The 25,278-nt window shown below is 40.0% G+C and overlaps 1 protein-coding gene across 2 annotated transcripts in view; it reads right to left on the reverse strand.

Moving 5' to 3' along the window:
• Positions 1 to 492: 492 nt before the first annotated feature.
• RAB4A (RAB4A, member RAS oncogene family) overlaps positions 493 to 25,278 on the reverse strand; it is a 28,768-nt gene continuing 3,982 nt past the window's right edge. Inside the window, exons 2-8 of one of the 2 annotated variants that reach the window (XM_032783646.2) lie at positions 22,059 to 22,139; positions 19,770 to 19,884; positions 17,461 to 17,523; positions 13,488 to 13,642; positions 10,963 to 11,058; positions 8,571 to 8,731; positions 493 to 832 (exon numbers count right to left, since the gene is read on the reverse strand). In XM_032783646.2, the coding sequence (XP_032639537.1) occupies positions 8,616 to 8,731; positions 10,963 to 11,058; positions 13,488 to 13,642; positions 17,461 to 17,523; positions 19,770 to 19,884; positions 22,059 to 22,139 (626 nt within the window). In that variant the 3' untranslated portion in view covers positions 493 to 832; positions 8,571 to 8,615. The remainder of the gene's footprint in view (positions 833 to 8,570; positions 8,732 to 10,962; positions 11,059 to 13,487; positions 13,643 to 17,460; positions 17,524 to 19,769; positions 19,885 to 22,058; positions 22,140 to 25,278) is intronic. The other variant, XM_032783647.2, reaches the window with a different exon arrangement.

Here is a 25,278-nt window from a genome sequence, read left to right on the forward strand (position 1 = left end):
AGATACACAGTTTTGCTAAAAAACAAACAAATCTCATTGGCCCCCCACTTCTATACAACAGAAGTAGAAAAGGAAAAGAAAAGAACCAGAAAACACAGATAAGAAACTTCCAAGATCTAAGGTCAGACAGCTGTCATTTCAGAGACTTAGCAGCAGCATTTTTAACCCACAAAGTAGGGAAAAAATACAGTTGAGAGAAATTTATTTAAGAATTGTCAGAAAACAGGACAGATGCACTTCACTAGAAATGTCCATTCCAAATTTGACAGGATTAGTAAACTTAGGTAATGTCCTCACTATAATTCTAGAATGGATCATGTAAACACCTTGTAGAATGTGGCAAACGTAGTGAAGTAGGAAAATCACTGACAGTGCCAGTGGCTTTGTATTTCAGGTCATAAATATAACCAACTGTGCAATTAACACAAACATGATAAAGCCTAACTCAGTTAACAAAGTTTTAGTTAATATGGTTAAAAAAATAAAATATAATTGCTTTTAGTGCAACATTTATTATATCAAACGTAAGTATATCATGCTTTGGAAATTTACTGTTACATTATATACAGTATACAGCAATACTTTAAAGGTGAATGACAAAAATATGTAACGGAAAATGTTTACATACAGGTGAGTCTTAGTATTGTCCACTGAATTGTCAGGTTTGTATTGCAGTCTGCTATGTCATATGCACATTCTTGCCTACCACCTACCGTAGTGTTTTTCCAGCAGTGGTTTTTCTGTTCACATACAGTAGTAAAGATGTTTTAAAAAAACTGCATAGCCTTCAAGCTGTGTCAGTTGTTGCTACAAACACCAATTGCATGGACATCTGAAAAATACAAAACCAAATTATTGTGTGAACATTTTATGAAATTTAATCTAAGTTTAGGAATAAAAAAGACTCAAATCCTGCAATTGGCTCTATGGACATGCACCCTTGCAGAGCCACATTGAAGTTCCTGGGACTTCAGATGGATGCATTCAAGCCATTTGTAAACTCAGGATCCCTCAAGCTGCATCCTTCCAGTTTTCCTTCATTTAAAAGGGCACAAGCCCTTTGATTGAGGGATTGCTAACTCACAGATTACACTAGGAATAGAAAGTTTCATTTTAAGATTTATGGATGACGGTTGATTTAAGAAATCAGTATTTGCAAATATTTAAAACTTTGCTCTTAAGTTCCAACTTCATCTGCTCAGATTTCTGCTAGCAGCTTGAATGAGGAGGATGTGTACTACTCATACTGTATCCCACTCAGGCCAAAATGAATGTAGAGAAAATAATCTGGTTATTGTGTTTCAAAGACCAGTTTTATTTTTAATACATCTGCAGCTCAGAGCAAGTTGGTGGCTTTCTTCAAAAACCATCTGTTTATTGCACCAAATGCAGCATGTATTGATTACCTGCCCTATGGGCAGGTGGCGTATGTGTACATTTGGTGCAAGGAACTCTGGCCCTCAGAAACCATGTACAGGCTTTGGAGACCAGAGTGGCTAAGCTGGAGGAGCTAAGGGGGACACAGAGGAGACTTTCCAGGATACAGTAGAATGATTCCACCTCCAGTCTGACAGCCTCTGTGCTATTGATGATGAATGTCTCAGGGAAGGAGGACAGACAACTGAAATAGAGGGAAACGATCTTGTATTTGGGACCCTCCTTCTAGATGACGTTGTGGTATCCTCTTGCACTGAAGATACCTCTCCAGGGGAGGGAACTCCAGTTATTAGGAAGAGACAGGTATTAGGAATGGGCGATTCCATCATTAGAAACAGATAGCTGGGTTTGCGATGATCAGGAGAACCGCATGGCAACTTGTCTGCCTGGTGTGAAGGTTGCAGATCTCTCAAGACATCTAGATAGACTTATATTAGAGGGGTAGCCGTGTTAGTCTGGATCTGTAAAAGCAACTGCTGAGCTTCAGTTCATCTGCAAATTTGACACCATCAGCTCAGGACTGAACAAAGACTGTGAATGGCTTACCAACTACAGAACCAGTTTCTCTTCTCTTGGTTTTCACACCTCAGCTGCTAGAACAGGGCCTCATCCTCCCTGATTGAATTAAACCTCGTTATCTCTAGCTTGCTTGCTTGCTAGCATATATATACCTGCCCCTGGAAATTTCCACTACATGCATCTGACGAAGTGGGTATTCACCCACGAAAGTTCATGCTCCAAAATGTCTGTTAATCTATAAAGGTGCCACAGGATTCTCTGCTAGATAGACTTGTGTGTAGTGCTGGGGAGGAGACAGTGGTCATGGTACATGTAGGTACCAATGACATGGGAATGACAGGAGGTGTGTCCTGGAGGCCAAATTTAGGCTGCTAGGTAAGAGATTGAAATCCAGGACCGCCACGGTAGCATTCTCTGAAATGCTTCCAGTTCCACGTGCAGGTCCAGTGAGACAGGCAGAACTACAGGGTCTCAATATGTGGATGAGACAATGGTGTAGGGAGGAGAGGTTCACATTTATTAGGAACTGGGGGAAACTTTTGGGAAAGGGGGAACCTGTACAGGAAGGATGGGCTCTGCCTAAACCAAAATGGAACCAGATTGCTGGCACTTTGTTTAAAAACTCCTCAATGACCTTTTTAATTTTAAAGGCTGGGGGAAAGCCAACAGGCGTGGAGGAGCATGTGATTCTGACAGACACATCCCTTAGGGGGAGGATGGAGATTCTCTATGTCCTAGTAATGGAGGAGAGGATGGAAGATATAATACAGGTAGGATCGGATGAGAAACAGTCAAATGAAAAAGTCCCATTCAATTACATTGTGTAATGGTAGACATTTAAAACGTGACAAGTTTTTAAAGTGCTTATATACCAATGCTAGAAGTCAAAATAAGATTGGTGAACTAGAGTGCCTCGTATTAAATTAAAATATTGATATAATAGGCACCACAGACACTTGGTGGAATGAGGATAATTAATGGGATACAGTAATACCAAGGTACAAAATATATCAGAAGGACAGAACAGGTCATGCTGGTGGGGGAGTGGCAGTATATGTGAAAAAGCATAGAATCAAATGAAGTAAAAATCTTAAATGAACGAAACTATACCACAAAATCTCTATGGACAGTAATTCCATACTCTAATTATAAGAATATAGCAGTAGGGATATATTACTGACCACCTGACCAGGATGGTAATGGTGACTGTGACTAAAATGCTCAGGGAGATTAGAGAGGCATTAAAATAAAAAAAACTCAATGGGGAATTTCAACTATCCCCATATTGACTGGGTACATGTCACCTCAGGATAGGATGCAGAGAAAGTTTCTTGACACCTTAAATGCATCTTGGAGAGGCTAGTCTTGGAACCCACATGAGGAGAGGCCATTCTTGATTTAGGACTAAGTAGAGCACAGGATCTGGTCCAAGAGGTAAATATACCTCGACTGCTTGGTAATAGTGACCATAATATTATTAAATTTAACATCCCAGTGGCAGGGAAAACCCCACAGCAACCAAACACTGTAGCATTTAATTTCAGAAAGGGGAACTACACAAAAAATGAGGAGGTTAAACAGAAATTAAAAAGGTACAGCACCAAAAGTGAAAACCCTGCAGGCTGCATGGAAACCTTTCAAAGACACCATAATAGAGGCTCAACTTAAATGTATACCCAAATTAAAAAACACAGTAAGAAAACCAAAAAAAGTACCACCAGGGCTAAACAAAGTAAAAGAAGCAGGGAAAGACAAAAAGGCATCCTTTAAAAAGGAGAAGGTAAATTGCAGTGAGAAAACTAGAAAGGAGCATAAACTCTGGTAAAGGAAGGGTAAAAATATAATTAGGAAGGCCAAAAAAAGAATGTGAAGAACAGTTAGCCACAGACTCAAAACGTAATAGCAACATTTTTTTAAGTATATCAGAAGCAGGAAGCCTGCTAAACAACCAGTGGCGCCACTGGACGATTGAGTTGCTCAGTGGTTTGAGCATTGGCCTGCTAAACACAGGGGGCCATTTAGGGAACTGGAGTAAAAATCTGTCTGGGGATTGGTCCTGCTTTGAGCAGGGGGTTGGACTAGATGACCTGCTGAGGTCCCTTCCAACCCTGATATTCTGAGATTCTAAAGGAGAACTCAAGAACGATAAAGCCATTGCGGAGAAACTAAATGAATTCAGCGAGGGAGATTCCGAAACCTGAGCCATTCTTTTTAGGTGACAAATCTTAGAAATTGTTCCAGACTGAGGTGTCAGAGATGGTTTTGCAACAAACTGATAAACAGTAAGAAGTCACCAGGACCAGACGGTATTCATCAAAGAGTTCTGAGGAACTCAAAACATGAAATTGTGGAACTACTTACTATAGTCCGTAATCTATCATTTAAATTTGCTTCTGTACCAAATGACTGGAGGATAGCTAATGTGACACCAATTTTTAAAAAAGGGCTCCAGAGGTGATCCCAGCAATTGCAGGCCAGTAAGCCTGACTTCAGTACCAGGCAAACTGGTTGAAACTATAGTAAAAACAAAAAATTGTAAGATGTAGAAGAACAGAATTTTTTGGGGAAGAGTCAACATGGTTTTTGTAAAGGGAAATTATGGCTCAATCTACTAGAATTCTTTCAAGGGGTCAACAAGCATGTGGACAAGGTGATTCAGTGGATATAGTGTGCTTAGATTTTCAGAAAGCTGTTGACAAGGTCCCTCAAAGGCTCTTCAAAGTAAGCAGTCATGGGATAAGAGGGAAGGTCCTCTCATGGACTGGTAAACTGGTTAAAAGATAGGAAACAAAGGGTAGGAATAAATGACAGTTTTCAGACACACTGCAAAGAGCTACAAAAGGATCTCTCAAAACTGGGTGACTGGGCAACAAATGGCACATGAAATTCAATGTTGATAAATGCAAAGTAACGCATCTTGGAAAACATAATCCCAACCATACATATACATTGATGGGGTCTAAATTAGCAGTTACTACTCAAGAAAGATATGGGAGTCACTGTAGATAGTCCTCTGAAAAATATCCAATCAATGTGCAGCAGCAGTCAAAAAAGCAAACAGAATGTTGGGAATCATTAAGAAAGGGATAGATAATGAGAGAAAGTATATTGCCTCTATAAATCCATAGTACGCCCACATCTTGAATACTGCATGCAGATGTGGTCATCCCATCTCAAAAAAAAAATATTGACATTGGAAAAAGTTCAGAAAAGGGCACAAAAGTGATTAAGGGTGTGGAATGGCTTCCATAGGATGAGAAATTAATAAGACTGACTTTTCAGCTTGGAAGAGACAAAAAACAAGGAAATATTTCTTCACATAGCACACAACCTGTGGAACTCTTTGCCAGAGGATGTTGTGAAGGCCAAGACTATAACAAGGTTAAAAAAAATTAGATAAATTCATGGAAGATAGGTCCATCAACGGCTATTTTACAGGATGGTCAGGGACGGTGTCCCTAGCCCCTGTTTGCCAGAAGCTGGGAATGGGCGACAGGATGGAGCACTTGATTATTTGTTCTGGTCATTCCCTCTGGGGCACCTGGCATTGGGCACTGTTGGAAGACAGGATACTGGGATAGCTGGACCCTTGGTCTGACCAAGTATGGCCGTTCTTATGTTGGATGGACAGCTAGATGAAAAAAGCCCTCAAGAAAACCCTAGATAGTTGAAGGAAACTGGAGAGTGGGAGAAGTGCTCCTGAGGAAGTTAAGCAAACAAACCAGCTTGCTGAGCTCCCTAAAGAAGAGCATCTGCTTTCCATCCATCTTTAAGCTCCTGTGTGCTACTGGAAGGAGGAGAGGAAACAGGCTGGTCTATCAACAGCTCTCCCTCTCCAGCCTGGCACATCTCCAGAGTTGGGAAGCATCAACTCTGATTCTGAGAAGGGCTGGCCAAACACAGCTCATTGCGTGGCTCTTGAAAGCAAAAAGGGAGGCAAAGAGCAGGCTGGAAAACAAACAAACAGTCAGGCATTCTTTGGGGGAGGAGGAGGAAAATCAGCTGCTGATCTTCATTGGAACATGCCTCTTATTTCCACAGTCTGCTTGAGAACTCCTGAAAGGAGAGCAAGGGATGTTTCATTCCAGCCTCCCTTTCTGTCTCCCAGAGACATGTGTCAGACTGGCTCTCCCCCATATGCTGAAAATGACCTTAGACAACAGCTTGAAGAGGTAACTATCTTAATCCAGCAAAAAGGAAGAAGCATTTGCTGCATTTCTGCTCAAGTCATAAGAAGGGATGCAAGACACCAAAAACTATTCTTCCTACAAGGAAGAGGAGAATGTTTGGAACCATATATTGTATTTTAACTCATTTTAAACACCAAGTTTGATCTTTAAACATTTACTTTAAAAAAAACTGATTATGAAAAAAAGTTTGATAGATATGGAAATGTACTCTATGTTTTTTTTAATTCTGATTTCTAGAAGCATTTTCTTATGACACCAATGAAATTGTTTGCACTTCTGTACAGTACAGATATTTATTGAAAAATCAGAACACATTTCATGGCAGCAGAATAGTCCAAAGGGCAGGTCTTTTGACTGAGAAATTCTATGGAATAAAAATAACCATTTCATATTTCAACAAAGAGTTGACACCTGGAACCTACTTCTACTTGAAAAGGTCAATGGCATCACAAATGAACTTTGCATATAACTTTACTCTATTGTACGGTTTTGCAACCCAAGAAACCCTCAATGCTAACTGGCAAGGAGGTTACAAAAATATCCTGATCATGATACATAGGTTCTGGTTCACCAAAGAATGTTATGTGAGGTCTTAAACAAAATCTAGGCTCATACTGGTCAGTTATTGTTGTGAAATATATGTACAGACACCATGAAGAGCTATGTATGGGTACTGAAAATAAGTTCTTAGATTCTGTATCACAGAGATGGAAAAATAGGTTTGCTGTCAGACAAAACATGTTTAGTCACCTGCCTCTGCCACGTAAATTAAGCATTTTAAGTTAACACAATGGATGCACATTTACATATGAAGTCAGAGAGATGTGCAAGTCAACAGAGCAGAGAGGAAAAACAAGTGATAACGGATATACTGTCTCTAAGTACAGACAACGAATGTTGGGGATATAAGTAGAAGGCAAGGAAGATACCCCCTTATCCTGCACCTAGCAAGTAAATGGGCAGTGCATTTACATTCAGGAAAACAGGATCACAACCAGCCTTGGTTAAAGAAGCTGCAAATGGCTCTGGTTCAGATAAGACTTCATTAGACAGAAGTTTAACCTAATAGTTAAGTTTAGTACCTAGAAAGCATGTAATTGTTTTTTATGTAGCCCTTTATCCATTATCATTATTTACCGTCTCTTGAATCTTTGATAATAAGCCTATTGTTTTCACTACCTCTCATTACTGAGGTTATTAAGCAAGGTGTTGATCCTGAACTGCATCATATAAGCTGGTGTGTACACTGTTCCCTTGGGGACCACAGACCTGGTATTTCTATGACTGTTCACTAGATAAGGAACTGGACACTACAGGAACACATCAAAAGAACTTGGGGACTGGAGTACACCTATTATGAACTTGCAAAGTAGAAGGAACATAAGAATGGCCATATGGCTCAGACCAATGGTGCATCTAGTCCAGAATCCTGTCTTTAGATAGTGGCTGGTGCCAGATGCTTCAGAGGGAATGAAACAGAACATCAAGTGATACATCCCATCATCTAGTCCCAGCTTCTGGCAGTCAAATTTAGGGACACCCAGAGCATGGGGTTCCATCCCCTACCTTCTTGGCTAATAGCCATGGATAGACCTATCCCCCATGAATTTAGCTAATTATTTTTTGAACCCAGTTATATTTCTGTCCTTCACAATATCCCCTAGCAATGAGTTCAACATACTGACTATACGCTGTGTAAAGAAGCACTCTCTTATGTTTGTTTTAAACCTGCTGCCTATCAATTTCATGGGGTGATATCTGGTTCTTGTGTTACATGAAGGGGTAAAAAATACTTCCTTATTCATTTTCACCACACTATTCATGATTTTACAGACCTCTATCATATTCCTCTCTTGGTCACCTCTTGCCTAAGGTGAACAGTTCCAGTCTTTTTAATCTCTTCTCATATGGAAGCTGTTGCTTACCTCTAATAAGTTTTGCTGCACTTGTCTGTACTTTTTCCAACCCCAATATATCTTTTTGAGATGGGGTAACCAGAACGGCAGACAGTATTCGAGGTGTGGGTGTACCATGCATTTATACAGTGGTATTACGATATTTATTGTCTTATCTATCTCATTCCTAACATATCTTTTGTGACTGCCACTGCACTTTGAGCAGATTTTTCAGAGATCTATGTGGAAAGGGCTGGCATTGCCCAGAGGAGTGTGCATGGGTGACTAACATGCTGGTGGTGTCAGGGAGCTGACATCCAGCTAAGTGCAAGCAAGTCTCCCTCATACTGAAGGCAAGGGGGGAGGGGAGAGACCCCACCTTGCTATCTCAAAAAACCATCAAAAAGGTTAGACGTGAAAAAGTCCAACACCACACAATATGAAGGCTCTGTATGGAGGCATCAATACAATACACTAATGAGGTAGAACAACCTACCAAAGATGCTTATTCTCAGTTTCTACGATTTACCTTTTGTTTCTAAAACAAGCGTTCAGTTTGTTTTGTTGTGTTTTTTTAACAGCCACATTCTTGAGCACTTTGAGCCTGTGCTCTACGTGGGGATCTCAGCTGTCTCAAGGCAGCATCTCCATACTGAATTCCTGAGCCCATCCTTTCTGGATCCAGTTCACCTGATGAGAAAGAAAATGGCCTTATAAGTTGTAATCTGTTTATCTACAAATGAGGACAAGTAAAAACAGCTAACACTAGATAAAGTTATTAGCATTTATGTTTCCCTATCCCAGTTATAAAACAGTGATCCAGTTCTTTATCATTCAGATAATTCCATCTCTCATTTCCCACAGTAGTTTCAAATTGTCCAGCCCCTGAACAGAACTGAAGCAGTGAGTTAGGGCTTATCTACATGAGGAAAAAGCCCATAGCAGCTAATGAGTACTAGTTCCCTACGTGAACACTTACACTGTGCACTAAAAGTACCTTTGTGCATAGTAGCTTTCCCTGCCTGTCCAAAGTGCAGTCTCTCTCTACACTGAAGGATTTTTTTGGCAGTGGGCATACACACACAGCCCTCCAAGTATGAATATAAACAGCAGTGCAGATGGTGAAGCATGGATTAAGTCAGTAAGAGTGATACACGTGAAGGGTGTGGTTATGTATCTGGAGTACATTCCCTACATGTTCTCTACTGGCTCAAGCTGTGCCTCCCATCTACACTGCTAAAAGTAGCAGTGTAGTATCCTGCTGCTTGAGTCTTTCCCTCTGCAGTACAAAACTCTGGCAGCAGGGAAAGGCTGCCAGCTTCTGCTGTTGGAGCCCTTCTCCTCTGCAGGGAAAGATTCCAGCAGCAGGAAAAGGCTCTGGTGGGGTTGCGGGGGAGGCAGCAGGGAAAGGGTTAAGCTTTCACAGTGGTGAGGAAAAGCTTTGGTGGGGTGGAGGCTCTGGCAGCAGGGAGCAGCTGAAGCCTTTTCTCTTGGCCTCCCCTCTCCCAGAGGTTTTCATGAACTTGGGTGGCTATGCATTGCAGTGTTGACGCAGTGCGCCTTCCCCAGTGACATTTAGCTACATGTATACCATGTGCCACTGAAAGTGTTGTGTTATGTAGATGCAGCCTTAGTGTGCAGTAGAGTGTGTGTCCATATGGGGAGATTTGTGCAAAATAGCTAATGCACTTTAAATTCACACTCTAGCTTACTGTGCACTAACTTCCCTGTGCAGACAAGCCCTTAGACTGACTACCGCAAGAGGTATTTTCCCTTATAGAGGCAGTTAAAGTCCAAAATAACTAAGTATTGGCTTTATAGTTCCAATTTCATTCTGAAAAAAAAAAAAAAAAAAAGACCCAAATTTAGATATTAGTTTTCAAACAAAGAAGGATCAGGATATTTTCCAACCAAAGAAGGATCAAAAGTACCATAGCAACCAGGGATAGATCGATCAGTTTGACACACTAGCCTTGAGCTCTCCGTTTTGCTCCATTTCCGTTTAAAATATGAATAAAAAATGGAGTTTTGGCCTTGATTGAGTTAAAAAGGTAGAGGAATTTATACCAAAGAGTTCCTGAACATTCAAAAGATGTCCTTGGAATTCAAAACATGGAAACTGGTTCCCTACTAGACTGAGCTTCCTGGTTTTGTCAATTTTAAAAGTGATTTTATGGAGGCACCAACTAGAGTAGACTAGAAAGTGGATTTGCCGCAATGACTATTACCACAATCAAGTCTCACTTGTACTGTGAGGCACCTTGTGTATTCTGGAGCCTGCAAAAATATAAATGAGTAAGTTGGCCTCAGCCAGAAGCCACGCAGTTCAATCAGAGCACTTCTAACAATAAAAGGTCTGAAATGCTTAGTATAGGATCTGTTTAATCACCTTGATATTATTATTCCCTACCTATATAAAAGCAGGGGCAAAACTCATCTGAAGAGTCATGTCTGCTAGGATAGTGATGCAGCATAGAAAGCTGCTAAAAACTTAAGTATTCCTAATTCAGAGACTCTGTAGTTGTGAAGACCAAGAGGACTACAGAGCATGCAGCCTGCAACCAGAAAGCTGAATATTAAGTCTAACGTTAAGAAACTATATGGGGGTACATCCTCCTTTTGATGAATGCAATTAAATTTAATGTTCATTCCTGTTAACATATATGGGGAGGTAAGAGGTGGATAAACAGAAAGGGACTTTTTTTTATTTTATTTTATTATTATTATTATTATTATTATTTTTTTACAAACAGAACGTACACATTTAATCCATTACAAGTAACTGTATCCACAGATTTACTGATGCACTGTGACTAAACTTTTACTATAAGGAAATCCCAAAACTGAGAGATACTGGAGTTTTCACTATGGGACCAGTGAAAATATGTTCTAACTTAATAATAATCTTTATTTCAATTTACCTGATTCAATTTTATTAAGTATTTTTCTTGCACATTGTACAAAGGCCTCTTCAACATTCTCCCCGGTTAGCGCACTTGTTTCCAAAAACATCAGCTCTGCATTTGATGCCAGAAAAATAAAATTTCAGGTCATTAAAACTTTGAAATGCTCCGTTGCAGTACTCGAAACAAGAGAAAAAGTTTGTCAGAACAGTAAGATTTCTTTTAAACAGAAGCTATTTTTAAGTGAGACTCTGAAGCAGTTTAGCCTCCCCCACCTTCTCCAAAAAATAATTAGGTTCTGAAGGGAGGAGTCCGAGAACATACTGAACATTGACATAGTCATGATCACATGTAACTGAAACTGTTTTTGGTTTGAGATTTAAACATTCTCTCTCAAGTGCTGGAAATGCAAAGGCAACAGCATTGTGCTTGTACACGGGAACCAGAATATGAAGCCAACTGCACCGGCCCATCTAGTTCTACTGTTCAAAGCAAGTGGAGTATAAAAATCAGCCAATATTTATGGTAAGACATTAGATTTATCAAGAATGTTTTAGTAATATAGATATGGATTCTTTAACTGATTGTGTTCTATGTCCCTTTAATGCACCACGCTGTTATTCAGCACAACTGTTTTCCAGTGGAAAAATTTAAAAGAATGCCCTAAAAAGCTGCAAGCATGCTGACAGAGAGGAAACGGTGATGTGAGCACCAAACTATGAAGCTGTTCCAAGACAAACCTAATACACACTTATTTTGAGCACCTCTAAAGGAAGAAGAGATAATTAAATCAGTGGCTAATATTTCCCAAACAGGTCACAAATAACATTACATTCACCAAATAGCTATTTGATCATACACAAATTAAAAAATGTTGCTCTAGACTACAAAAGGCTGCATACTGGCTCTATGGCATGAGCATCTAGTTCTTGGACGAAAATTCAGCTTAACACTTTACCGGAAGTCAAATATGATAGCAAGGCAATTAACTGGAAGTTTACTGCATCTCTGTCAAGTCCTCTGAAGTGACCTTTACCTGGTAACATTCTCCCCTCACCTTACAGTTATAAAATTCAAATTTTTTTTGTGAGAGCACGAGCGCGCGAGCATGAACATGCCATTCTGAAAATCCAGTCTTCAATTAAATGTCTACTTATGAAAGATTAGTTTTAAAGGTGGAAGGAGAGTGGCTAGCAGATTATGCGGGAATGCGCAGGGGAGGCAAGGGCAGGAAAACAGTGCCATTCTTCTCAGCAGTAGACCAAGATGCCTTCTCCCACTATCCAAATGAAGGGTATATTTGCATTTTGGATAGACAATACCAACTTGACTTGTTCCAGTGGCTAAAGGACTGGAACTTTATAGGCTTTGCTGGGCTGCCTTTGTCCCTCCTGATCTTCACAAGAAGCTTATGTTGCCTGCCTACCTACCATTCACGTTACATTTCCAAGAGCAGCAAGCTTAACTTCGCTTGACAAAGTTAATCAATGCTGCTCCACAGTGGCTTCAAGCAAGTACTGTACTATATATTATCACCAGTTAACAGAGCAAGTTACCTGTTTTCCTCTTTGTGAGAAAAAGACAACATTTGAAGTCACTACCCACACTCAGATCCTCACATAATGTTGCACTGCCTGCAATTTTTGGATCATAGCAAAATCATGTAGGAGACTGAAGAACAATTAAGACTGGATTTTTAAGACCAGGTCTTGGGGTTTTTTAGAACTCTGTTCCCTCTTCCTTCCCTTTCTCCCCTTAAATCGCAGAAAAGAATCAGCTGGCCTATAACTTTCATATTTTTCCCCAGACAATGCTCTTCCAGATCCATGCAGGGAGAGGAAATTCTATGCCTGGATCTCACCCCTCCCATGTGGAAGCTGCCTTTGTGGCAGCATCCCACCCCAAGAATCTGCAAAAGAATCTCCATGGGAGAGGGATCCTTACAGGGGGAAGGAGTGGAAGCTAGAAGATCCTATTCATCATCTTCTCCCCAGCCCTATGGAGATATATCCTAGAGCTGCATTGCTTGTATTTTTGCCATATTTTCTTTGTGGATCCTCTCTATGGTTCGGAACCCTCCTTTAAGAGGGCCCTGAGAGTAGTTATGTATAGGGGGAATCCTTGGTAGTGTGACTTCAATGAAGCTGTGCTATTAGGGAACAGGAAATAGGGGATGAAGCACCTGAGGCACACAGTCCTTACATGGATGGTTCTAACCTCCCCTGGATTCCTGGGAAAATGGGGGCTTTGTGGGCCATCTTTTTGGCCTTTTCTGTTGTCAGGGAAGGAAGCCAGTGAAGTGAACTCTCTTGGGAAACTACATGATGGGAGCCTCTGTGAATAAAATTTCCTCCTTCCTCCCCCTTTACTTCAGCAAAGCCCTCTAATACTAAATTAAGGGGAAGGGGCATTAAAATTCTAATACTGTTATCAGTGCAACAAGGTTTGTAAGTGGGCAAACATTAGTTTCTTAGACACAAGAGCTGAATAATGTGAAGTAACAAAAACAAAATCTTCAAAACTAGATTAGACAGACTACCTACCATTTTCTTGTGCAAACCTGGATGCTTCTAAAAAAGTAACTTCACGATCTGCATCGAGATCCTTTTTGTTCCCACACAGTATGATAACAATATTTTGACTTGCTAACATCCTTGCATCCGTCAACCAATTAGTAAGTGCGTTGTAGGTTTCTCGGCTGCGTAACACAAAAACAACATTTTCATAATACACAATGAATAATATTTCTATAAACTTCTGGACCAGGATGGCCTAGAGGATAGAACTCAGAGACCTGGGTTCTATTCCTGTCTCTGCCACTGGCATGCTGGGTGACTTTGGACAATTTACTTCCTCAGTTTCCCCATTTTTAAAATGGGGATAAAACTGATCTCTGTAAAGCATGTTGAGATCTACAGATGAAGAGCATTACAAGAGGTTATTTACTGTCAGAGTTCTTTGAGATAGACTCTGCATATTCACACTCGTGAGATATGTCAATGGTGCAGCTCTAATAGTGGATTCTTTTGACAGAACCTGTTGGAGCACTCACTCACACCCTCCAACTCTTCTTTTCACTGTTCCTCAACTTTGAGTCAGACTATAAAAGAGGGCATGATGTTCTGCCTACCTCACTTCCTTCTACTCTTCCCCCCCTCCTCTGTCCCCAAAGTCCGGAATTACAGTTAGAACTCCAAGGAAGAGGGGAACTTTAAAACAAAGAATGTTTGTCTTTTGGCAGAAAGGCTGCTCCTACCCAAGAGTCCAGAATCACTAAGAGGATCGTTTGAGCGGAAAGCAAAAGTGACAGTCTCTTATGAGTCCCAGTCTTCCAAGAAGGCAGCAAGTTGTGAGGATATAGCGCTGGAAAGCTTACTTTTGAGGATGCTTTGATTAGGTAATTGTCTAAGGACAGGAATGCAAGGCCCAGTATAGATTGCTGTCTCTGGGATCAGTAAATATCTTGAGTAAAAACTTCTCTCTCTAAACTCCTTTGGCACTTCTTCTATGGCCCTCATCTCCAAAAGAAAAAAAAGAGAGCCTCTGTTCATAGCAGGCTTTCATAAATAAGAAGGACTCCTGAATAATCCACTGTATATAGATTATTTTACTATGCTCATCACTGTAGTATCTGAGTGCTTTCTGGTAGTGCATTAAGCAATGTGACTACACGTGTTGTTTGTTCTCACATCCTGTCCCCAGAGGGAAAGCGTGTGAAGTGGAATGTCTTGTTTTGGTATGGGTGGTTTTTAAAAAATAAGTCTACCTCTTGCTACATGAATTGGGAAGGAGACTGTGAAGTATCTGAATTGGCTTGTACATCTGCTTCGTATCATTTCCAAATGCCCACCTTGGACTGGGATAACCAGACAGAAGTTATATAGGTGGTATCCAAATGAGGTGCTGGGGGGAGAGGAGGGAGATATGGTTCCATATTGGTTCATAGTTCTTGATCCTCAGATCAAGTCTGTCACCTCAGGTCTGACCCAGAAAAAGTTATTGGGTCTTCCCTATCCTTATTTGTGGCTTATGGTATCCTCCTTATCAACATCAAAGGAGGACCTGTTGATGCTGGTATTGCAGCTTTTGATTAAAACAGGAGGAACTAGATGAAAATGGATTTGTGTGTCTGTTTCCTAAAGACTTACCTCAGGTTTCCTTTGGGAGGTTGGTATATTCTCAACATAGGCGTAGACCTAGTATCCTTCATCTTAGTGGAGAATAAGCTATCCCCCTTTAAATGGGAGGTTCTTTACTCTTACTTTTGTCTCTGAAGGCAGATTGAGACAAGCATGACATTTAAGAAATTGCTGAGGCTACTGCTCTTCCAAATGCATCAGAGGAATCGAATGCTGCAATCAGTGTTTTGCCACTAACTGTCCCTCCGATATTAGTGCATTAGTCAGCTCTCTCTGATCTTCTGGAACAGATCTTTAAATACCATCATCTTTTCCTAAAGATGCAACTAGTACCTTGCCATTGTATACTCTGATGCCAAGCGTTGCCAACAAGAATTTTCTGCCAGTTACATCTAACATCTTTCCCTTTGTCTGCTGGTGTAAAGTCAACTTGATTGGCCTTTGAGCTCTGAACTACAGCCTCCACTATGAGAGTTTTGGGAGAGGGGTGAAGGTGAAAATAAACTATTGTCAGGTTCCTTAACAAAACTTTATCTCCCTTGTTGGGCATAGCCTGTACTGATGCAGGCTTGGACCATATGTATTTGGCTGGCTCTAAAAGTACATTGCTGCTACTTGAATGAGGTCATCTTTTTAGAACAAAGGATATCAAATTTAGGCTGTTGAGTTTCTTACACTGCCACAGGAGGAATTTTAGCAGTTGTTGCCATTCTTCCTATTAATTTGTAAAACAAGACTGTATCCTCTGAAAGAGGCAATGCTAATGCCATGTTCTCAGCTGGAGAGATATGGTCCTCCAGCTCTGGATTCATCTCTTGATAACATTCCAGCACTACCAGAGTATATCTGGAATAATAACTGGAGACTGGTCCTTCTCTCTAGAAGCTGACAGATCCCGGATCTCTGGAGCCAGTAAGAGATCTCCCTTAGTTTCTTCATATGGCAAGACTGCTGAGTGTCAAGGTAATGCCCAGGAGGCCAAGAGGACCATCTAGCCCAGGGAGGTATACAATCATCTGACAAATAGTTCATTCTAGGCTCTATTTCAGATCACCTGTCAGGGTATGGTGCGTGCTTATATGATGGGTGCTTAGCAGTATACCCTTGCTTGTGGGTATTGCTATTGAAATAAAAAGTGGTGTTGCTTATTCCAATTCTAATTTTCTCATATCTTGCACACAGAGTTACTGCCTTGAGTAACAGTTGTTTTGTACACTACAATCATATCGGCATTTATTTTTGTGGAAGTTTTTACCGGGGTTTATAATTCAGCAATAAGAGCTTACTTTGGAATGAAGTTTAGCACAAGAGCTTTAGACTAGAAGTATTTTTTTTTTGGTGAACTGATGTGTACACCAGTAAACTTCTAGTGAAGTATAATGACGTAACTATGAAACATTCGGTATATGTTCTCGTGTTTATGGTAATAAAAAATTCCTCTAACTAAAGATTTTGAGTAGCTATCTAGCTTAGTGTTAAAAAAAGCACCATATTAAGCAAGAACACCTCTAAAGAATTTTCAAGGATATGTAAGTCAGTTACAGTCTAATCAGACTGGTGTTCTATAACCAACTTCTTGTAGAACATCAGACGGGAGAAGACAGTTGATCCTAAAAAGTCAGTGCATATAAATCTGATTAACCATTGTTCAGAACTGGGTTTCACTACAAGCTAAGAAATCTCAGAGAACCCTAAAATACAAAATTAATACAGAACGATGAACAGAAGTAATTCTACTACTACATCTAGAGCTGTAGTTTCCAAATCTGGGGGGGATCCAGTCAACCACCTCACTTTCTCCAGAGAGCAAGAGGGGAACTGCCATACCAGCACACAGATAAGTCAGGTTTCCAGAAAAGAATTTGCTTTCTCCCTCAAGAGGTCAAATTCTGCTCTTCACTTGTTACACCCTGGGCTTGGTAAACTAGTGTCAGATTGTTACACTGTTTCTACCTTACATTAATGCTGCTTTAGAGCAGAGTGGAACTTCACTGTTTAGACCCTATTATCCTACTAAATCTTCTCCGCACCAATTCCAGATGAATTCATTTTACTGGAATACAGGTGACCAGAACTGTACACAGTATTTCTATTAGCAATACCTTATACAATGGCATTAATACTTCTCTCTCTACTGGAAATGCTTTGCCTGATATACCTTAGGAGCACATTTGCCTTTTTTCATAGCCGCACCACATTAAAGCATCCTGTGAGTGATCAACAAACCAGGTCTTTCTCCTCCTCCGTCGCTTCCAACTGATAAGCACACAGGTATTGATTTTAAAGAAAACATTTTGAACCATTAATAGTATCTAGTATCAAATGAATATAGACTTAAGTAAAAAGGAAAAAAACAGAAATGGTTAATTTTTATTACCTGGTAATGTCATAGACAAGCAAAGCACCCGCTGCACCTCTGTAGTAACTTCTTGTTACAGACCTGAAAGGGAATTTTAAGTTATACAATTATGCTCTCATAATGCCTTTTTCATCTCAAGTCTGGGTTACCATGGTGTGTTCCACATGGGGCTATGCTTTCATAGACTTTAAGGTCAGAAGGGACCATTATGATCACCTAGTCTGACCTCCTGCACAACGCAGGTCACAGAATCTCACCCACAAATTCCTGTAACAAACCCCAAACCCATGTCTGGGTTATCGAAGTCCTCAAATCATGGTTTAAAGACCTCAAGCTGCAGAGAATCCTCCAGAAAGTGACCCGTGACCCATGTTGCAGAGGAAGGCGAAAAAACTCCAGGGCCTCTGCCAATCCGCCCCGGAGAAAAATTCCTTCCAGACCCCAAATATGGCGGTCAACTAAACCCTGAACATGTGGGCAAGACTCACCAGCCAGCACTCAGGAAAGACAATTCAGAAACTGAAGCTAAAAATTAAGCAGTATTTCTTGGAGGAAGCACCTTTCACCAATGTTTTACAATCTGCAGTAGTTACTGAGTGACTTCCAGATGAAGACTGAACTGTTGGTTTGATCTATGAGTTCCAAACTCTGGGTCCTGGCGACATGAGAGATTGTCTCCACTCATTCCAGGGCAATTGTGATCATCTGAAGTGCATGAACAGTCCTCTGGTTTAAACAGGCAATGCCCAACAGCAGGACATTCTCAGGAGCCTTCAGCTTTGTAATTCATTTCTCCTATTATTTGGTCTGTCTTTTGTGAACTTTGGCGGAGGTTTTCCTAAGAGGCTCTTATTGGGTATGTCTACACTGTCTGCAATGTAAGCCCAGGTTCTGAACTCCGGCTCAAGCCTATCCGCCTCTGCCATCTACACACAAATAGCACTAACTCAGGACATGGACCCAGGACCCTATAGTTGACCCAGGGTTCAAGCCCTATTGCTTTCCAGTGTAGGCACAGCCCCACTAGACTCTCACTCTGGGAGTCTGCCAAAAATATTCCACAATCCCATGGGCTATTCTTCTTTGTCTTCTGGACAGTGAAGTTCCCCCACACTGCACCACAAACAGGCTAGAGCGGTCACATTTTGGGAGATGCTAAAAAATCTGGGATATGGGTGGTTGGACTTGGGCCCTCATAATTCAGTGTATATACTGGTGCCCCAAGTTGGGACCCAGGGTTCAACAATTCCTAACTTGGAGTTAGGAATGAGTAAAGATGCTCAAATCCTAGGTTCACTCTCTCAGGGTCTGCTAGCTGGAGTTCCACTAACCCTGGGTATGTCTACACTGCAATGTAAGTCCATTGTGTTTCAGACATGGTATTTTTAAAAAATTTGCAACTTCACCAGATAAACCCAGATAAAGAGAGTCACCCAGTGTAGGTCAGTTGTAGTTCAGCTTTAAGCAACTAAAGATAATTTCTAATAGGAGTTTTGATCAACCATTTCAGTTAAAGAATACTGAAGCAGACATAACTTATCGTTCAGTACTTTTAGATAGAGATCCATTCAAATATTTGTATCAAAACCTGCAGTATCTACATTTCAGTGGGGATCCTGGAATATACTAGATAATAAATAGCTGTTTGAATAATTTAAGGAGGGGAAAAAGGCAATGCCCTTCACTTGTCAAAACTGAAACACCAAATGTACCTTTAACAATATATTGTACCCATACCAGCATGTCTGGGGCATAGATCAGTTTCTCTAGAAGTGTATTTGGCAGACTATGAATGTATTTGACAAATGTATTAGGACTATTTTCGTTAACAGACTCCACTGATATTGAGATTTATTTTCTTGTATATTTTGATTGGCATAGAATTTCTTGGCACTTCCTTGCTCCAGCCAGAAGTCTTCCACAGAAATCTGAGTACTCAGAATTTGATAACATGGTATTTGAATTTGGATAGCAAACTTAAGGCATGCATTCTTCTATTTACATACCTTAATCATTATACAAAAAAAAAAAACTTACACTACACAACCAGCTGCATGTATGGTGTTTCACTATATGAAAAACAGAAGGCCAAAACCTCAGCTGATGCAAGACAGCATCATTCTACTGACCTCAATGAAACTATGTCAGATTACACAAACTGAGGATCAGGCTCAGTGGAACAGAGTTAGCCATGACATAAGCAGATACAACTCCAATGACTCAGACATTAACTGCGTCCATTTACACCAGGGCTGAATTTGGTCCATAATATCTGTATCTCCAATTTAGTATTAAATATTCTTTAACAAAGTAAATGAAAAAGATACCTGAATCTCTCTTGTCCTGCTGTGTCCCATATCTGTAATTTTACATATTTACCCCCTACATTTATTATCTTTGAACCAAATTCAACTCCTATAGTATGATTTGAGTCATCTTTGACTAAAACAGAAAGAAAAAAAAACAGATTTAGTGTTTATTTTGAGAACATTTCAGGTTTATGATTAGATGTTTTTACATAACTTAGAAACACTTCAATATATATTCATTGTGAAGGTAAAAGTATAAACAATGAAAGTGCCATTAAAAATAGATCTCTACCACTTACTGTAAATGCTAGATAAGTCACCTTCTGTGAAGCATATGCTCCCAATTTAGGCAGAAGCAAAACTTCAAGTGTAATCATAAAGTTACAGCCTGTTTGTCAAAAGACCGGATGAATTGTTCATAATCCAACATAGCTCCTGTGCCATTAATACATTTTCCCATTCAATTTTTTAATATCCTGACCAATTCAAAATATCACTGCAGGAAAGGTTCGCTTTTAAATAAAGCCACTTCATAATACTGAACCCACTAGCAATTTTGGGAGTAATTTGAATATAGTCTCTGTAAGACCATGTTTAAGGCGCTACATTTTTAAAAACAGACCAATTCAATACAATAGCAGAACACAAAGGACTCTGTCTTGTCCACAAATGTGCAGGCTCTATTTTTCCTGTAAAGCTTGTTCTTACGCGCAAGTTACAGCGCCCCCACAAAATAGTTTATTCTGCTGCCTTGTACTGTTACACTGAGAGGTACTATGAATGGATGAATCACAGGCCTACCTCTTGATGGCTGCGAACTCACCATTCAATTAACATAATTAATCATAATCCCCCACGTAAGACAAAAGGAGTTTTGAACTGAGTGGTGGGAGATTGCTGCAATTTGAGGCTTGGGCCTGGTTTACACTACAGAGTTAGGTCAACACAAGGCGGCTTATGTCAACCTAACTATGTAAGTGCCTATACTAAAATTTTGCTCCCATCATCGTATCTGCCTCACTGTACCAACTTAACTCTACCTCCATGAGAGGCACAGAGTCAGTGTTGATGTTGTTAGGTCGACACAGTGCCAAGATAGACACTGTATTGCTTATATCGACTGTTACTAGCTTTTAGAAGCCATTGCACAATGCCCCTCACTGACAGTAAAAGTGCTCTTGATCAGGACGTGCCTGCCGACACAAGGAGCAAAGCGAGGACACATATAAACGACAATTACTGCAGTGGCTGTATGCCGACATAAATTACGTCAACTTAATTTTGTAGTGTAGATATGTCCTTGGTCTACAGTAATAACTTATGTTGGTATAACTACTTTGCTCAGGGGTGTATAAAAGGAAAAACAGGTATATAAAATCCACATCCCTGAACGATGCAAGATTACACTGACTTAACTCCAAACGTAGAGTACTATGTCAACAGTAGTGCGTCTCCCACCAACTCTGCCAATGCACCACAACTCCCTACAAACACGTTATTTTTTTCTGAGGAGTTGGCTAAGTATGAGAATATATGCCAGGATCTGGAACTTCCTGAATCTTATAATGCCAAAAGCCAATGTGAATAATGAGGTATTGCCTGAAGAGGGTATGGAAAACCTGTTCTTTTTTGTCCTTTACTAGTGTTAGATGGAATCCTGTGGGTGAGAGAGAACAGGCTGTAAAAGAAAGTGAAAAGCTCAGCAACTGTGGAGTTGGTAGAGTAAAGGTATGTGTGTTAAGGCGGTGTATGGGAGCATTGCTGAAAGAGATGTGTTAAGGTTGTATGGGTAAACTTAACTCTGCATTTGCTGATTTTCTGAAGTCTTAGTTTTGATCAACTAACTCAATGTTCTGCAAAGGAATGACATTCCACCAAGCAACGTTAACTCTGTATTAAAGCAGTTTTTTGCCATCAAATATAAACAAGTACAAAATAGAGAGGTGTACTCTAACAAATGTTGGCCCAGTCCACTCTGGAATCAGAAACATGCAAACTTACTTTGCTTAAACACTCACTACCAGCATGCCCTAGTATGGTTTACTTGGACAGTGGGGACAGGAATTATTAATGAGCATCATAGTATAGATCACCTCCCTCTGTAGTCTACAACAGTTTTAGAACAGTTCTGAACACAGTTCCCAGACAAAATCCCTGTCTACACTGGTTAAAGAAGTGTTGCTAGTACAAAATACTTTTAAACAATGTTGTGGCTAGCAAAAAACAGATGGCAGTGTGGACAGAGCTTTAAAACTACTATACGGTGAAATATCAGAAATGTCATTATGCCCAGATATAAATACTTACATTTCTTCTCAATAAACTGATGAAGCAAACAGGACTTGCCAGTTCCAGCATTTCCAATAACCAAGAATTTAAAGAGGAAATCTGAAGAATGAAAACAAAAAAGAGACAAGAACCAACTATGAGACATTTACTTCTGTTTTAGTATCTGCTTTTTGCCTTGTCAGCAGATCAAGTAAATACGTATAAGGAGAAAACACTTCTTCAGTCAGCCACCTGCCACTAGCTGTTATTCTAAAGAGGAGGAATAGGTAGGAAACTTAGGAAAATGGTCATAAAGATAAGGAAAAAGGTAACAAAAAAGGGGTTAAAAAAAAGAGAGCACTATGTTTACTGAGCTATAGGGATAGATAATTAAAAAGCAGAGAAGTTGGATTAAAAGGGCAATTTAAAGAAAAATACAAAGGCATCGTAAGATAGGTGGCCTTTTAGTATTCCAAGAGGGTATATTCTTGTTTTTCACAGTATCCCCACTTCTCACAACGAGAGCCCTAAACACTATTTAAAAGTCATTTCAAGTTGCTAAGACATTACAACACAGTTCTTATACCCGAGGATGTTTATGTAAAGTCAAATACTGAAAGTCCTAGGAATTGATTCCTACCATAAAAATATAGAAGTGATATTACTTAGAAGTAATAACATTTCCATGCCTCTTGCTGTTAAGAACCCAAGAGTTGATTTATTTTAAACACATGAAAACTGATCTGCTTCACATAATAGTTCTTACATCAAGAGAACACAGAAAAAGTCAATCTTAAGACAGTCAAGAGAAAATGAAGCATTGCTATTTGTAGTATCAAGAACTAACAAGAAATTCACCATGATGCTGAACAAAATGAAAACATCATTCAAGAGATACAGATACATGAAGTAGTTAGAGTTCAGGAAACACCGTGGCATAAGCAAATCAATAAACTGTTGGAGTCAAGTAAGATACGTAACCCAATTTGTAAGGAATAAATAAGATTTTTAGTATTATAACACCTACTACAAAGAAAAACATTGTTTTAAAACACGTACTTCACTTTAAAAACAAACAAAAAAAAACATATTACTGGGCACTACCACCTCCAGAAACTGTCACCCTTTAGCCACAGCTTGATGTTCTGCAGACAGTTGCTATAATTGGAACAAAACATTATCCTGTCATCTCCACCTTATCTTTATGAGGAGTCTGTGCATTCTTGTACTCTCTTAGGAGTGTGTACGTAGTTAATGTGTGTTTTTGTGTCATCCTCTCATGTCATGTACGTGCTTTCTTGGCATTAACAAATACCTATTTTGTTGTTTGTGCCAAGGCCAGGACTATTCTGGTTTACAGCCTTTGGTTCACACTATTAGTTGTGCTTAGGGCTCCAGCAAGGCCTACAGTGAGTAGAAAGACAGCAAAAGACTGAAGTGTGACATTTGTTTTACTTATGTAATAAAAAGTTGAAAAGCAAAATATGATGTAGATTCAAACATTTTTATTTAATGTATATATGTGTAGGATGAAGTGACTGGGGTTAGGCAACAGATATAAAAGGCTAATGTCCATGGAGACAGTGATAAATCTTCTGTTTAAAAAAACAAAAACAAAAAAAACCCACCACCACACCAAACAGTGACAATCCTAGTGTTCTCACATGCAAAAATCCCAATCTTTTAGAACGCAGGATTTCTGATGCACCTTTGTTGGCATTTTATTTGTCACCGGCACGTTACATCAGAACTCCAAATTAAGAACAGGTAGGCTCCCCTCCCCCATTGCTCATTTGGCTTTTATTTATATAGCGCTTAAAACTTTTGTCTACTATCTTCTGAAATGCAGAAAATTGCACCAATCATTTTATAATTTGCAGGGGAATGACCTCCAACCCCCCTCCTTCAAATCTTTGACTCACCACAGCATCCAGCCTTTTGTTTGCCTACCTAAAATTCTGTTGGTAAACAGGGTGGGATTTTCAAAGCACTTGAAGGAGTGAGGTATCCAACTCCAATATATTTTCAGTGGAAGTTGGGCAACCAACTCCCTTAGATGCTCTTGAAAACCTTCACTCACACTGAAAATGTGGTCATGGTTAAGCTCAGGGCAAGTTTTCAACCTAGTTCCAAAACAGAAACTTGATTAAGAAATAAATTATCTTGCTTTAGCTGTTTGCATCCAGATTTCTGGAAACAAAAATGACTGTTTTTGTAAAAATGGTATTAGGAACAATTTCATATGATGAGAGTCACAGAATACTATATTCTTGATACTATTAAGACATTTTTCCATTTTTAAACAGCAGATCACCTGCAAATTACAGTGTTCTAGTCTGTTACTGTAAATTCAAGCATCTCTTGGTAGGGTCCACACATTTTTACCTAGTAGCAGAAGCAACACTGCATAATCAATCTCGGCAATACACTGGATATTACTATAAATATAGACTGCTTCCTAAGATGGTCTTTAGATTATTTCAAGTTGTACTGGACCTGTTACCTACATGTGAATCATCAAGGTTACCGGAACCGCTCTGATTTTGTGAGAAGAGCTAACACCACCTCCTTAGCAAAACAGCTACCTTCCATTTTCCAAAATTCCATCAGCAGCAAAGTTAACTGGAGGAAGAGGAGACCATCTCAATATAAAATTCTTATTTGCAGTAGGTAGAGTCCAAGAACTAAACTGAAAAATGTGAGATCACTTCTAAACGGCAAAGTAGTGTTGAAGTCAGACCGGGGGGGGGGGGGGGGATCACATCTCTGCCAGTCAAATGGCCTATGTAGATGCCACCATACGGCAAAATAACTCCTTTGCTAATGTACCTTATGTCATTTGGGGAGTTGGATTAAAAACTATACTAACAAGATTTCTTTTGCTGGTATTACTCTTCACTAAGGGAGTCTGTTAAAGCTTTACCAGCACAACTGTTTTGGCAAAGCCTTTGTAGTGGAGACTAGCCCTGAATGTTTCCAGATACCATGGGACATCATGGTTAAATCAATGTGGGTACTTTGTAGCGCAGGGATTGGCAACCTTTGGCACACAGCCCACCAGGGTAGGCACCCTGGCGGGCCAGTATGTTTACCTGTTGTACCCACAGGTTTGGCTGATCGCGGCTCCTAGTGGCTGGAGTGGGGGCAGTGGGAAGCGGCGACCAGCACATCCGTGGGCCCGTGCCACTTCCCACAGCCCATGGGTACTTTCGATGGACCTGGCTCTTTGCAAGAGTGAATCCAGCAGCATTATACATGG

Source organism: Chelonoidis abingdonii, chromosome 3 (assembly GCF_003597395.2).
Source record: "Chelonoidis abingdonii isolate Lonesome George chromosome 3, CheloAbing_2.0, whole genome shotgun sequence".
Lineage (NCBI taxonomy): Eukaryota > Metazoa > Chordata > Testudines > Testudinidae > Chelonoidis > Chelonoidis abingdonii.